Raw genomic sequence first — 15971 nt, 5'->3', positions numbered from 1 at the left:
TTTGTGTGTTTTTTGTTAATTAGGTAGTTATTTTATCAAATAATAAATTTATCATCTATTATTTTGTAAAATCGCGAATTTGAAAAACAAATTATTTGGTGAAATAATAAACTTTTAAATGATATTTTAACATTCAGCAAATTTGCAAAGTAAAACATTTGTGAATAGAATATTTGTCAAATGATCTTTTGTAAAATGATATGTTTGCGGTATACGACGTTTGTGATTTGATTAGTTTTTCAAAAGTTTTTGGTGAACTGATAATTTGTTATACGTTTTTTGTCAATCATTAGTGAACCCTAAATATTATATAAAAGAGAAATACCCAATACCACTCACTCACTCACTGACTGACTGACTTTACCTACTATTTCTTAGATGTAATAAGAATTATTTCTTTCTATATCGATGAAATACTCTAGTCTCTGGTTTTGACTTTCCGCGCAATCGAGGTGAGTTTTGCGTTGGTTTTGACAGTTCGCTGGCGCCAATAAAGTACCTACCTACCTACCTACCTATGCTACCTACAAATGTTATTGGTCTGTGCTACCTACCAGTGTCCTAACAGCCCATACAAATCATTTTTCTTCGTGAAAAATAGTTCGTCACTTTGCAGTAGATGGCGCTACTTCGGAGAATTATTTCTTCGGTGAAGTTCAGATGTTATTAGTCTGTGTTCTGTGATTTTGTTTCCTTTTGTGATCCGTGAATGTGTTCTGTTTGTGTTTTTATGATAAATTCTACGATTTTGCTTGCTCCCTGGACTCCGACGGCTTCGTTTTTCTCACTGGACTTACGCGCAAACCCCTGGACACTGATCTGCCTAACGATTTGGACTATAGCTGCTTGTGAGAGAGATTATTTTGTTGTGTGCCGAGATACGGTAAAACTCGTAAGTAATCAACTTATAAATTATTATTGATGTGCCTCCGGAAAACATACAGCATTTATGTATGAAGAAGCAATTATGTACTCACCGCATATATGCGCGCTTCATCCATAAACATGTATATTCCTATGCAATAATGTAGTTTACCTTACCGGATATAGGGGCGCTAGTGTCTCACCCAGCAAGGCAGTGAGCCGCTGCCATCTTGGATGACATAGCGTTGTGTACTTTCGCCGCGTGCGCGTCGAATCTAAAATTATATCGTTAATCCGTCTTCCTTTGCAAAAAAATTATTTTCAATAAGTGCAATAAATGTGATAATACGGTGATCATGATATATATTTTCTTATTATTTCGTAATATTACCGTGGGGACATTTTGGTTGGACCCCACGTGCGCGAACAATGTCGATAGGCTACGTAAGCTAATCGATCTGGTGTTTCGCGCTTATTGGTGCCTGAGAGGGCTCTTGAAAAAGGGGATACCTCGACATCCAGCAGCGATTCAAGCAACGAGCAGGATTGAGAGTGACTCCCGAGAGAAACGGCGAGAAATTACCAGGTAACGATCGATCCTCGGATCGATGCGTTATACAACCAGGTGAGTTTTCTTACATATCTTATAATGCATTTACCATATTGTGTATCTAATGCAAATGAGATGCTAATTGAGAAACCAAATTAAACAAATGGCGATTTGGTTGACGAACGTGTCGACACCGACACCGAAATCTAAATCTGGATCTAGGTTTCTTTAATACAAATTTTGGCGAGGAAAAGTCCCAATGGTTACCTATAATCGGTTATTGAATCTATTTATTTTATGTACAAAGTTAATTGAGTGCAATTTAAATTTTACGCCAGTGAATCGAATGATAACATTTTATCTCGCCCACGTGGCGAGATGTTGGTTATAACAAGACATTGGTTAAATTGCTCATTTAAAGGGGTTTCGTAAACTGAAAATAACGGAGAACTGTACTCACTAAACAATAGCTAACACTTATTTGGCCCCACTGATGACATCATGGCCGTTACCACCAATGCTTTATTATACCAAACAGAACTCAGTTAAGAATCCAGATACCCCCTTTAATAAATGACTGAAACATTCAGATGATAAAGTCGCCCTTTGGTCTAAGTATCTCCTGCATTTTTATTCTTTTGAATATAATGATTAGCAATAAAGATGGTTAAATAAATAAATAACATTCAGCAAATCATCTTTGTCTTAAAAATTATCAGAACAAACTTTACAAATTGTTTGGGTAACAGGCGAATGTATAGCATAATATATTATGTAAGGCGCAGGAGATGAATATCAGACAGAATTTTCATGGAGATGTTTATTTTAAATACTCTAAGGAAATTTTGGATACGGTATTTGCATATGTCAAAAGTGAATGGTTTCTCAGTGATGGCTGAATGGAGGGTCTTCCACTGGAAGCCTCTCGGACCTCACATATCTGATATGTGAGGTCCGCACCCTTTGTTAGTTTTGGGTGTGATAACCATTTTAAATTATTGATTAAGCTGGAAAAGTACGTCAAATCATTGTGACGTCACATGCCAGTGTTTCATGGGGCCTCGCGTGCTGAGCGTGTGTTTTAACGCTTTATAGGATACTGATTTGACTAGTTGTTAAATACCGGATTGGCTTTTAACAATAGTGACGAGGTTCTTTTTGGATAAAGCAACACTCACTGCGTTTATGCAATCCCCTGGTGGCCCATATTTATAAATATTACAGCTATAAATGCCTACAATTGAAAAACCTATCCAACACAATATGTTACAGGTTATGTAATGACATTCTAATATCGTTGGCAAGCTTTTGGTGCAAACAGTTTTTGTAAATGTCAATTACGGTATTTCGAATACCCTAATACAAGAAACTACCCCCGGTAATGCCCACAAAACAAATAATGCAACATGCAACCTGGTCACCTGTCGCGACTTAAATGACACAAGAATTACTGGACCAAAACTAGTAGAAGTGGTTCACAAGGAAATGCCCAGTTTTATCCCCGAGCTTTTTCTGCGGAAGGAAAACGTTGGATCGATGCGTCTGATTTTCGACCCTCGAGAACGAAACAAATTTGTGAAACAAAACTATCCCGTCTGATTTGTCATACCGGTTCGTAGCTTTCTACAACAAAAGTTGGACAACCTGTCTAATTTTTGGGTCTGGCGGCAGCGCCCCACCTGTAACATGCTCGGTTGCGGAAACCTTGCATGCGAAGGAATGTCGAGTGCTAGTCTACCTAGACGACTTCCTTCTGGTCAATCAAGACCAATCCAAGTTATGTCTTCAGGCTGCGGAAGCCGTGAGGCACTTGGAACTTCTGGGCTGGCAATTCTGGTCAACTAAGACCAATCCAGGTTATGCCTTCACGCTGCGGAAGCGTGAGGTCCTTGGAACTTCGGGGCAGGGGGATCAATTACCAAAAGCCAACGTCCATACCATGTTGAAGACACCGGTTCTCGTCCGATCACCGAAGTTAAGCAACATCGGGATCAATTACTAAAAGTCAATTCTAACACTCACACAAGACCTACAATACCTGGGTATTCGTTGGCAGACTATAAGAAAATTCAATGTTCTTGCCCATAATAAAGAGTAAAAAACTATCAACGAGACCTTTGAGAGAATTATTACTGAAAATATCTGAAATCACTCTTCACGAAATGCAACGGTTGCTAGGACAGTCAGACTTCGCCAGTTTAGTAACTCCCAGAAGCAGACTACATTCTGATCAGATCCAAATACGCCTCAAACGTTTCGATAATATGTTTTAGACTGCTGAATCCACAATCGTGGAACAGGGAATGACATGGCGGCGCGGAACCACATGTCTCAGGCTGCCAATATGTACACCTAAAACCTGCCATCCACTGCTTGGCGAATAATGCCTCTGATTGGCTTTTAGTGCCCAATTAAACGGGAAATTAATGCCAGAAACTTGGTGAGTGCATCAAAAATGATAGCACAGCAATAGAAGGAACTTTATGCAGTTATAGTGGCAATTGAAGACAGCACAAGAACTCTGTAAAAATCGCAAGTCTTAGTTCAATCGAACACTCATTCGTTCACTCACTCGTTCGTTCTAACGTTCATTTTAATGAACAAAGTCGTGGGTTTTACTGATTCTAACAATCGAACTCCCGCACATAACAGATTACATTATTGGCTCAAGGCTGTCACGAGGAAAACCTCCCACAGAGTGTCATCTTTTCCCTCAAGCGCCGTCCGAGATCGATTTGGTTGCAGCACAACAGATTACTGTAGTAGGGAATAAAGATGGTGTGATGTCTTTATCGACTGCAAAGATTGATCGGCAAGTTATAGATGCTTTCAACAGGTCATTGAGACATCAATTTAGCATGGGTGTTTTCTTCTCCAAACTAATTGCCAAAAGTACTGACTTACTTGAACAAGTGCAGCTGGGGTGTACTTAAATGTGGCACGTGAAAGACCTTTGGGCTTCAAGATTTGAAAGCAGAGCTCAAATGAACTATAGAACCTATCAGGGACTCTGATAGATGTCACGACATTAGTGTCCACCAGACATTTACACGGAAGCTGAAAAAATTGAGGATGGGTGCCCAAATAAAGGAGTAGTCTATACGAGAAGTAAAGAACAGGTGCTTGTTGGAAGCAATTTTTGTCCTACCTACCTACCAGACATCAAAAATGGTTAAACTGGTGCGAAACCTGGTGGCGGTTAACTTTCTATGATCCACATGTGGACACTAGGCAATTATTGACGTGGCTAAACTCAAAATTACTAAACCATTTATCATACAGGACCTTAAGGTAGAGCTCAAGCGCTAACTACAGAAGCTCTCATTTAAGCACACACTTCCCGAGATATCTAGACGAACCTATATGGACAATTGTTGCCCTGGAACGAAGGGTTGACAACTGAAAGTCTGTGTCACCGGGAAAAATATATTATATACTTTATTTGGCCCAAAGACTGACACTCACTCTTAACATAAATACGGATGGACACTTTCAAAACATAATAGTATAACAGAAAACATAATTCTCTATTAATGTACTAGTATACTACAGTAGTACTACATGTATGTCTTTGACACAGGAAAATAGGTCAAACAGAATGAAGTTAAGAATTTAAATATATTGTAATCTTTTTATCACCAACTGTAATGAAACTGAAGCCGCATCACGTACTGTAATAGATCACTGGAACAGTTCAGTTCTTAAGCAATGTGGCAGCATTCCTGTATCCCCAGGGATTCATCAGTGGATCAACAGTAGTTTCTTTGGGGACAGATAACCAATCAATGGACGATATACTCGTATCTCGTGGTAACTGGAGATTACCAGACACTCTTGTTGAAATCATTATTGCCCGGAGATCTCAAAATAACTGAAGCTTATTTTTCAATATAATCATTATATGGTCCGGTTTGAGTTTTAGTAATCCTTATCAAAATTACAGACATAAATCATTTAAATTGTTTGTCTTTTAGACATTATATTTTAACTTATTAACCCTGGTTAGAAATAACAATAACTTTAATAGGTGACAATGAAGGAAGGGGACGTGGTTATTTGATCTAACTTAACGATTAATATTTTTGTTATTCAATTGACAGATTAACTCCCTTTGATTCATCATAGCGTTGTGGGTAATACATTTCACCAGCAGATAACAAACACGTCTTCATACATAAATGCTGTATGTTTTCCGGAGGCACATCAATATGACGGTTTTACATTACAATAAAACCGATATTATGTGCCGAGAGGGAAAACATACAGCATTGCAGGAACTTCTTCCTGGTGAAGACTATGACATCCAAGATGGCAGCGGCTCACTGCCTTGCTGGGTGAGACACTAGCGCCCCTATATCCGGTAAGGTAAACTACATTATTGCATAGGAATATACATGTTTATGGATGAAGCGCGCATATATGCGGTGAGTACATAATTGCTTCTTCATACATAAATGCTGTATGTTTTCCCTCTCGGCACATAATATCGGTTTTATTGTAATGTAAAACCGTCATATTTAAAGCAAAGACTAATTATTAGTTTTCGTCGCCTTCGTGTCTATGCTAAAAACTGATGCAGATTTCCTCACGAAAAGAGGAGTTTTAACAGTGTTATGAAACGTTTGATATATTAAAAACTTGAGTCCATCGGTTAAGCTACTGGTGGTTAGGGCTTCATAGTAAGGTAGCTCCACACTATATTTGCTGTCTTGAGTACGTCTCCTTCTGTATCTGACCTTTGGTCTAATAAAAGCTTCATTAAATGTTGCTCTTCATTATTTATATTATAAACTAGCTTATGCTCGCGACTTCGTCCGCGTGGAGTACACAAATTTCAAACCCCTCTTGGACTACACAAATTTCAAACCCCTCTTTCACCCCTTTAGGGGTTGAATTTTCAAAAATCCTTTAGCGGATGCCTACGTCATAATAGCTACCTGCATGCCAAATTTCAGTCCGATCCGTCCAGTGGTTTGAGCTGTGCGTTGATAGATCAGTCAGTCACTTTTTCCTTTTATATATTTAGATAATATGTAATTTTGGATGTTTGTTACCACATCACAATTAAAGAAACAATTTGGATTAGGTTAATTAGCAAAAGAGATGGTATATTATGCGGTATGCACCAATTCTAAAGTCCTCGCAGACAAAGTCATAAACAGAAGCTGGTAGTAATACTCATTGATTTATGCAACGGTATGTGGTCAGTTCTCACAATTTTTTTTCAGGCAAAGATGGTACAATTCTATATTCATTTCTCAATCCTAAAAAAGAAATGGATCTGTATCTTGCGTGGACTCGAGCTGTTGGACTAGACACATCTTTGGATCCTCACTATGTGTATCGAAACCGACGAGTGTGCCATGCTTATTTTGAATTGAAGTTTCAGATTAAGACGAAGGTGATATAATTAAAATGTTGGCATTTAATCTATTTAATAAAAGAAATTATAAAAAACTGTCTAATCGCTACACTGTTGTTTTATTTGCCTAAAGTAATTCAAATTCCACTGTCTCCAAAGTAATTTCTAAAAGTCAAATCAATTAAGATTTGATTTTTGGAAATTACTTTGGGGAATAATATTATTTAAGAAATATCCTGAGGAGCGCGATTTGTTCGGCTTTAGGGATGTCACATATCGCTAGATGGCGCTATGCAATCAATCTGAGTGTTAACTCTATACCCTATATTCAATGTACTCTGTGCTACCTACTTTTTGCTGGCGCCCGGCGCGGTGTGGCGGTGATTTTGATTTACGTCTAATTTCTGTTGCAAGTACTTGCAAAGTGGTTACTAAACTCTTTCAAACATTGTTATTTTTGTTCGTGTGTTCGATATTATTCATAATTCGTGAATTTTGATTAATAAAAACAGAAAATGTTCTATCCCGTCGACTCACTGCGGAAAGGGGGCAGATTTTATTTGTGTTGGATCGCAGATTCATGGCCCTTACGTTTCAAACAGTTTACCCACCGTAATCAGCGACTTTGGTCCCAAGATATTCGCGAAATATGGTAATTACTTCATTTATCAATCTAGTCAGCATCATTATCATCCTCCTTTAGCGTCCTTTTCAAAGTGGCGAACACGGTGCTCCACCATCCTTTTTCACCCAATTCCCGCCGGCCGCCATTTTATTTTTATAAATCTTAAAAAGTTAAAAATAAATAAAGGAAAATCATTTATGTTAATCCCAACATGCAGCAACATATGTATACGTCATATAATATGTAAATTACATACATAAAGTTGGCAAATTAAAACTATAATACTATATAATATATAATCTTAATTTAATAGATGGCCACTTTTATTTTCAGTGACCATTTGCAGAAAGTATTGAACGACGAGTCAGGTCGTCCATCACACAGATTTTCTCTCCGCCTCAGCTCACAATTACTCAGAGGGCTTGCAAGACTTTATCAGAAAAAAGTTCAAGTTTTTGTTCGTGAGTATAATGAGACTCAATAGCTCAACATTCAAGGAGTGGAATTGAATCTGAAGGACAATTCAACTCTCACACATTGTGCTACTGTCCTGCTTCTAGCACAAGCTTTACACTTAGTTGGAGGGGAAAGAGGAATACCAGTCATGGGTTTTGTCAGGTGGGAAGCTATGGTCATGGCTAATTACCACCCTACCAGCAAAGCCATGCTGCCAAGTGATTTAGCTGTGTGGAAACCGATAAGGGTATGGGTTTAAAGAAAAGTGCAAGTCGGACTTGCACACAAAGGGCACACACTTGCACCATTGTTCAAGATGATGTACTTTTTTTAAATTGACATGTAATTTTGAATTTTTTTATTTGTTGATAAAGCAATACACCAAAAAGCATACACTGAATATTCCAAATGTCTATTACGGTTTATGAGATATAGCCCGCTGACAGACAGATGGATGGATGGACAGCGCAGTCTTAGTAATAGGGTCCTGTTGACACCCTTCAGGAACCCTGAAAAGAAGAAAAAGGTCGGAATAAAAGTACTTTTTCAAATCAGTACAATAATTTATAGGAAACTAGATGATGCCTGCGACTTCGTCCGCATAGATTTAGGTTTTTGAAATGCCATGGGAACTCTTCAATTTTCCGGGATAAAAAGTAGGTAGCCTATGTCCTTCCCTGGGATATAAGCTAACTCTGTACCTTTCATCAAAATTGGTTAAACAGTTGGGCCGTGAAAGGCTAGCAGACAGACACAGACAGTAGACACCCTTTCGCATTTATAATTTTTTTCTTTTTTTTTAAATAATAATTTTTAAAACTGGCATCAGCTCCTCCATACTAATAAATAATATCAGTAGCTACTGCTGACTGACTAGCTGATGCCAGTGACTTCATCCACATGAATTTAGGTTTCTAAAAATCACATGAGAACCATGAGTTGATTTTCCAGGATAAAAAATAACTTGTGCAACTCTCCAGGTTTTGATGATTAATGAGAATAAAAAATGGTTTTTTTTATAATTTCAGATGATGTCATGCACATTAGCATCAAAGTTAGAAATCCAAAGTGAGTTCCAAATAATTTTAGGATATAAGTAATATATCGCCGTACTCAGAGTAGCTAATCGTTAGATTGAGTTAAAATGAGACAGGTTTATGTGAGAGATATATAGCTCTGTCTCGTTTAACTCAATCTTAAGTAACGATTAAGGAGTACGGCGGATAGTATAATAACTTTATTTTCCTTTCTTAAAGTTATGGTACAGTACAAAACAATAAAATAGCTTATCGTGACTAAATTAATGTGTTGATATTTGATAGTTTTTGTGTGGAAAATTAGGTTAAAAATGTGTTTCATTATCATCATCATGATCAAAACATCACCGGCCCACTACTGAGCACAGGTCTCCTCTCGGAATGAGAAGGGTATAGGTCCACCACGCTGGCTCAGTGCGGTTTGACAGACTTCACACACCTTTGAGGACATTATGGAGAACTGGACATTTATAGTCGACGCATTTTAAACTGAGTCGTCGAGTTATCTGTCTGTTTCTCTCGCACTTACCTACAACCTGTAAGTGCGAACGAAACAGATAACTCAACGACTCAGTTTAAAATGCGTCGACTATAATTGCTTGCACCACAGAGAATTCAACTCATCGAACAATTCAAAGCATGAAACAAAATCGTTAAATGTTGACGGGGAACATGGGAGAATGCTTTGTTGTGATTGGTGGACTTAAAAGACACGTAATCAAAACAATGTGCGGATTGAGGGTACCGAATAGGCGTGGATCGACTTTTATGTTAAGCATGTTCCTAAGCTTGGCGAGCGGGGGTGTTCGGTGATTAGGCATCTATAGGTGGTGGTCTGTGGAATGCACATAACCCCTACAGGTAAGGGCGGTTTCAGACTAGCGTTTTAGAGCCCTCGCCCACGGCGACTTTTTGTAGCGATGCTGTCGCGCGTTTACTAAACGCACGCCAGCGTCACTACTAACGCGTGTTAGTCGCATTTGCAACGTGCTACTGCATCGCGACTGTATCGATGCAAACGCGCGACTTTGTCGGATGACATCGGGGGAAGAACGGAGGGAGGGTGGCGCGTGAATAGAGAACCGAGCATCAGTGCAACATTTTTTCTCGTTTGCATCGACACAGAAGCGTGACAATATCGCGTTTGCATCGCGACTGAATCTGAGACCGTGGGCGAGGGCACACAGCTAGCGACCGCTTCGCGACTGTATCGATGCGGAAGCGCGACAGCATCGCTACTGTATCGCTACAAAAAGTCGCCGTGGGCGAGGGCCCTTATACGCGCGTATGAGCTCGTTTTTGGAAGCGCATGTAGGCGCGTATAGGCGCGCCTTTTGGCACACGCTCAACTCGTACGAGCGTTGACGCGTTTCTAAGCTCGTATAAGCTCGTATGCTGAAACGACCGTATACGCGCAAAAAAATACGCTAGTCTGAAATCGCCCTAAGGGGTGCTTGCCCAGGGTCGAACCGCCGACCTACCGAATAGGAGGCTGACTACAAGCTATCACAGCTTTTAAAATAACATTTTAAAACATATTTTCTCCATTGTAACTGTTAAAGGACCTCGCTTTTGGAACGTGCACCAGTACAAAGAAGGCGTCAGCGGACAGTTGCTCGCGCCCAGCCGAGTCTTGTCATTGAGGAGTTGCCACCGGAAGTAGAAAATCTAGAGCAAATTCAAGAGGTGGGTACACATTTTTTTAAATTGAGAATCTAAATATTGTAATAAGAAAAGGTGAAAGGACGGATCGGGGTGAAATATTTTTTTTTGCCAGGATATTGATAAGAATTCATGCTTTTTACCAAATAAATCCTTTTATTTCAGAATGCTCAGGACATGATCGCTCGAGTCGAAGACATCACACTGAGAGAACCAAGTTTGCTAGAAATACGGTTGATAGATGTATGTATATAATATGAAATATCGTGTCTGTGGGGTTCCGCACCCGAAGAGTGCCAACGGGAGCCTATTACTAAGCCTCCGCTGTCCGTCCGTCCGTTCCGTCCGTCTGTCTGTCAGTCAGCGGGCTGTATCTTCTGAACTGTAATAGTTACAGAGTTTAAATTTTAACAGAATCTGTATTTCTATTGCCGCTATAACAACAAATGCTAAAAATTTCAAAATAACCACTAAAAAATTAAAAAAATTAAAGTGTTATTTCTTGTACGATGGTACGGAAACCTTCGTATGCGAGTAGTTACGACTCGCACTTGACCGTTTTTTTTAGTTCTCTGCAAAACCACTGCCGATAACTTTACTACTGTCCTATCGGCATTAGTTAAGTACCTACTATATGGAGCAATCAAAATGTTTTGGAATTTGCAAATATAAGTATAGTACGCGACAGGTCGAGATGGCAATCGGGGAGGAAACACCCTGCACACCCCCCTGCGCTAACCCGGTGCGGGTGTGCGGGCCGTCCCCCCGCCTCATACCCCGATTGCCATCTCAACCTGTCGCGAACTATAGGTAACCAATCTTGTTTTTTTATGAACTTACAGGATGGTTTCGGGGAGCTCAACCGAGACCCTGTCGAGATAATGTTGGCTCATGAGGTCTCTATGATGCAACAAAGCGCTCTCGATGTGCCGCTTGAAGTCTCCACGGAGAGGTCGCATGACAAATCCAGACTTGCGCCGCACGATGCCGCTCAACTGGAGAGGATATCCGAACACGATATGTCACTGTTTAGAAAATGTAAGTACCCCCTAGATTGACCAGTACAGATGACTAGATTTGTTTATCGATCAGTCGCACAATAAATCAATAGTGTGAAGATTAGTCGCTTGACAAATCTACACTCGCGCCGCACGATGCCGCGCAATTGGAGAGGATATCCGAACACGATATGTCACTGTTAACAAAATGTAAGTACCTCCTAGATTGACCAGTACAGATGACTAGATTTATTTATCGATCAGTCGCACAATAAATCCATAGTGTGAAGATTAGTGGCCCGACAAATCTAGACTCGCGCCGCACGATGCCGCGCAACTGGAGAAAATATCTGAAGACGATATATACAGCCGACTCGACTTACCTATTTGCTAATCAGTTGCATATCAGTTGCACTTGCACAATAAAGCTAGATTCGTACACCACGATACATCGTGAATGAAGAGGATATTCGAACACGATATATGACTTTAGAAATATGGGTATAATAAAAAATATTGCACATCGAACTTAGAAAGAGATTTCAGCTTAATAGAGCTCTGTCACTCGTACCTATGTGACATTTTGTCGGTCTCAAAGACAGAGACAACGCTTTATTAAACTGGTGTCTTTCTAAAGTTTGATGTGCAACATTTCCTGCCGGAATTGTACCGTAGATTGATCAGTACAGATGACTCAATTGAAAAAGCTGTGATAGCCTAGTGGTTAGGATGTCCACCTTCTAATCGGAGGTCGGGGGTCCGATCCCGGGCACGCACCTGACTTTTCGGAGTTGCGCATTTTAAGTAATTAAATATTACTTGCTTTAACGGTGAAGGAAAGCATCGTGAGGAAACCTGCATGCTTAAGAGTTATCCATAATGTTCTCAAGGTTGTGTGAAGTCTACCAATCGGCACATGGCCAGCGTGGTAGACTATGGCCAAAACCTTTCTCGCTCTGAGAGGAGACCCGTGTTCTGTAATGAGCCGGCGATGGGTTGATCATGATGATGATGACTCGACTTATTCACCGATCAGTTGCACAATAAATCCAACCACTATAATACTTGCCAGAGTTTATAGGAAATGTATTTGACTAACTTTTTTATGTACAGTTCTTGCAATTCACGAAGGCGAGTGAACTTTACCTTGTGGTAACGTATACATAGTCATTGCGTAATTGTGTGTGCATGTCGGACCAATCATTCGCGAGCAAGCGCACACATTTGTGTACCTTACATATACCGATACGACTTAAACACAAGCGTGAGTCACTCGCCGTCGTGAAATGCAAGAACTGTACAAAAAAATTGAAAGTAAACTTATATTTTTAATTGTTACAGCTGCAGTTGAAGCTCCAACACTGACAGATTTCGAAAAAGGTATTTACTGCGTCGGGTTTCCTCGTCCATTTAGATTCGATAACTTATGCTAGGGCAGTTTAGATAGCAATAGTCCGCGAAAGGTTGAGATGGCAATCGGGGAATGAGGCGGGTGTGCGGGGCGTTCCCTACTCGATGGCCATCTTGACCTGTCGCATACTATTAACATGATGGACGAAGTCTATGTTGGTGAGCTTCTGCAAAAGAACTTTTGTAACTTGTTTGATGTGATTTGTAAGAGAATGATGATGGTGATAATTAATTACGTAAACTTAAAAACTAAAATTACGAAGGTTCCAAACGCGCTCAGATCTGAGAAGAGCCCACAACAAACTCAGCCGGGTATTCTTTTTACTATCACCACTTCACAAAATCATTTAAACTTATTAGAACTATCAAAGCTGTTAGGCAACTCATTCCCAAGCTTTCTTATCATTTAAATAATGATTTTTCAATAAGTTAATATGTATATTAAAAGGTTCCCCGTCCATCCAAAGTTAATAGTCGATAGATAGGCTTGTTACGTTACTTCGATAAATAGATAAATGAAAGATATTGGTGACTAGAGGCCCATACAGATACCTAGGTACCTAAAAGTTGATTTTCTTAAATACGATATATGTATACAAAATAAATGTGTTTGTCAATTCCACCATTTTAACTCGTATTTTTTGCAGAGATCCCTGATAATATATCCGAAATCCCGCCACCCGTATTGCCCGCTCCTGAACCGCAAAAGTTAGTTGTTTATCCTTTGTCACGCCTTTGTTTGGTAATGACAGTAGTTGCGGTATCCGTCATGAAAGTTGAAAAAATGGTCGGCATGGCGCAATAGAGAGAGAGCCAGCGCGTGCCAGTCCTTCGATATTTTGTAAAAGCTGTAAGTTTCTCTCCCCAACACAGGGAGGAACGATCACTTTAATAAGTTGTAAAACTTTGGGTGTCTGGCAGGGGGTTGCCACGCTACTAAGTGTCTAGCAATGTATGACGTGATTTCTAATACTATTCCGAAGAAAATAAAAAAAATTGCCTTTATACTTTGACGTAAGCTTTTTTACACCCTTGTTTCCCAATGCCGCCATGATCCAAACTTCATAGTCGCTGATAGTTCTTCCCTGTGTTGGGGACATACGCAGACGCAGATAAACTTCTGTCAATCTGCGTATGTCCCCAGTCGCTTAATCATTACTTAAGATTGAGTTAAACGAGACAGAGCTATATCTCTCACATAAATCTGTCTCGTTTTAACTCAATCTTAAGCAACGATTAACGACTCTGAGTGCGGCGGTTAGAGTGATACATGCCACATGAAAAATATTGACAAAAATGAACTGTCTAAGTCAGTATTTAATGATTTAATGGAATACTGCGCATTTTCAACTTTCATGGCTGAGCTACACCGTGATTGCAGAAACTTTTCTGAAATTATCCCACTATCCATTTTTCATCTCATCACATTTTTTCCTGTCCTATGCTTACCTATTTCCTATTAGCTTAGATAGAAATACCTATCAAGTAAGTTAAGGTAAGTAATTCCGGTGTCACGTTTTTTAACTTGAACAAAACAGCCTTTTTCTAAAAAAAAAAATTAGCTACGGCTGGAACACAAAATTCTGAATACAGTTGAAAATGGTTATCTGCTTTCTTAAGATCCAGACAACGTGTCGCCGAATTTTAGCTACTCTGTACTCATCATCTATACTTCCATACTAATATTATAAATGCGAAAGTGTGTCTGTCGGTCTGTTTGTCCGCTAGCTTTTCACGGTTCACCCGTTTAACCGATTTTGATGAAATTTGGTACCGAGATAGCTTGCATCCCGGCGAAAGACAGGCTACTTTTGATCCCGGAAAATTAAAGTGTTCCCACGGGATATTTAAAAACCTAAATCCATGCGGATGAAGTCGCTTACCCTAACCAGCCATGTAATATTGCGCATCGGAGTTTAGAAAGAGAACGGCTTCGTAGAGCGTTGTCTCATTGAGATCGACGAAACGTCACATAGGTAGGTACAATACGCAGCAGAAAATAATGTACTTCGACCTTAAGAAAGAGGTAGTGATTTTGTAGAGCGTTGTTTTTGTTGTTGAGTCCGACAAAACGTCACATAGGTATGAGTGACAGAGACAACGCTCTACAAAGTCGAAATCTCATTCTAAAGGTCGATGTACATTATTTTCTGCCGCGTACTTACTGTATGACCAAGGAATATATGACTACGAGTGACAGGGACGACGTTCTACGAAGCAGAACTCTCTTTCTAAAGTTCAATGTAAAATATTTCTTGCCGGGTAGTTCCCGCTTTCTATTTAGACTGTTTTTGTAAACATGATAATGTATTCGCAATAACAGGCAAGTAAATGGACAACCCGCGGAAGAGCCCCAAATCGAAGAACTCCCTCGGCATCAACGCGCCACAGAACTTGCCCAACAAAATGAACCTCAAGAAATCGTACTCGAGGTAGGTACCTATCTTATATCTATACATATACATAAAAAGACAAAACCCACGTTTAATAGAAAAAACAGACCAAGTGCGAGTCAGGCTTGCGCACCGAGGGTTCAGCACTACAGTCGTATTTTATCGTCATTTTGCACGCTAAATCAAAAACTATTATGCATAAAAGTAAATAAAAATCTGTTTTAGAATGTAAAACCCTTTCATATGATACCCCACTTAGTATACTAATCTTACTTTAGAAGTTGAAAATAGTATTTTCAACTTCTAAAGTTGAAAGTGTTTTGAACAAATAATTACTAATTATTTGTTCAAAACACTTTTTTTGTGATGTGACCACAAATTCACGGTTTTCAGATTTTTCCCCTAATGTCTGCTATAAGACGTTGAACGTTTCGATAAAGTGTTGCTTGCGTTCTTTGAGCTACGAAAAATATTCCTATATTGACATAGACGTTTTTATTTCTGCGATGGAAGGAAGACATAAATAAAATCTGTAAAACTATTATACAAGTAGATTCACCAGGTTCAATATTCACGAAAGTTGGAAAAGTGAACGGCGAATGAGGTTCCTGGAC

General features: G+C 39.5%; 2 protein-coding genes across 2 annotated transcripts in view; one reads left to right on the top strand and one right to left on the bottom strand.

Annotated features, from left to right (window-relative positions):
- Mdh1 (malate dehydrogenase 1) overlaps positions 1–15971 on the bottom strand; it is a 129604-nt gene that overhangs the window by 24712 nt on the left and 88921 nt on the right. The gene's annotated exons all lie outside the window — the stretch shown is intronic.
- Positions 7142–15279, top strand: LOC138402645 (double-strand-break repair protein rad21 homolog). The gene is made up of 8 exons (XM_069500152.1): positions 7142–7428; positions 7735–7862; positions 8886–8925; positions 10457–10580; positions 10722–10799; positions 11399–11594; positions 12896–12934; positions 13612–15279. Exons 1-8 carry the CDS (start codon positions 7292–7294, stop codon positions 13767–13769), a joined length of 900 nt encoding a protein of 299 aa, XP_069356253.1. The 5' UTR covers positions 7142–7291; the 3' UTR covers positions 13770–15279.

The sequence above is a fragment of the Maniola hyperantus genome, chromosome 8 (assembly GCF_902806685.2).
Source record: "Maniola hyperantus chromosome 8, iAphHyp1.2, whole genome shotgun sequence".
In the NCBI taxonomy this organism is placed as follows: Eukaryota; Metazoa; Arthropoda; class Insecta; order Lepidoptera; family Nymphalidae; genus Maniola; species Maniola hyperantus.
The sequence above is the reverse complement of the archived record's forward strand: the minus strand, read 5'-3'. Positions and strand labels throughout refer to the sequence as shown.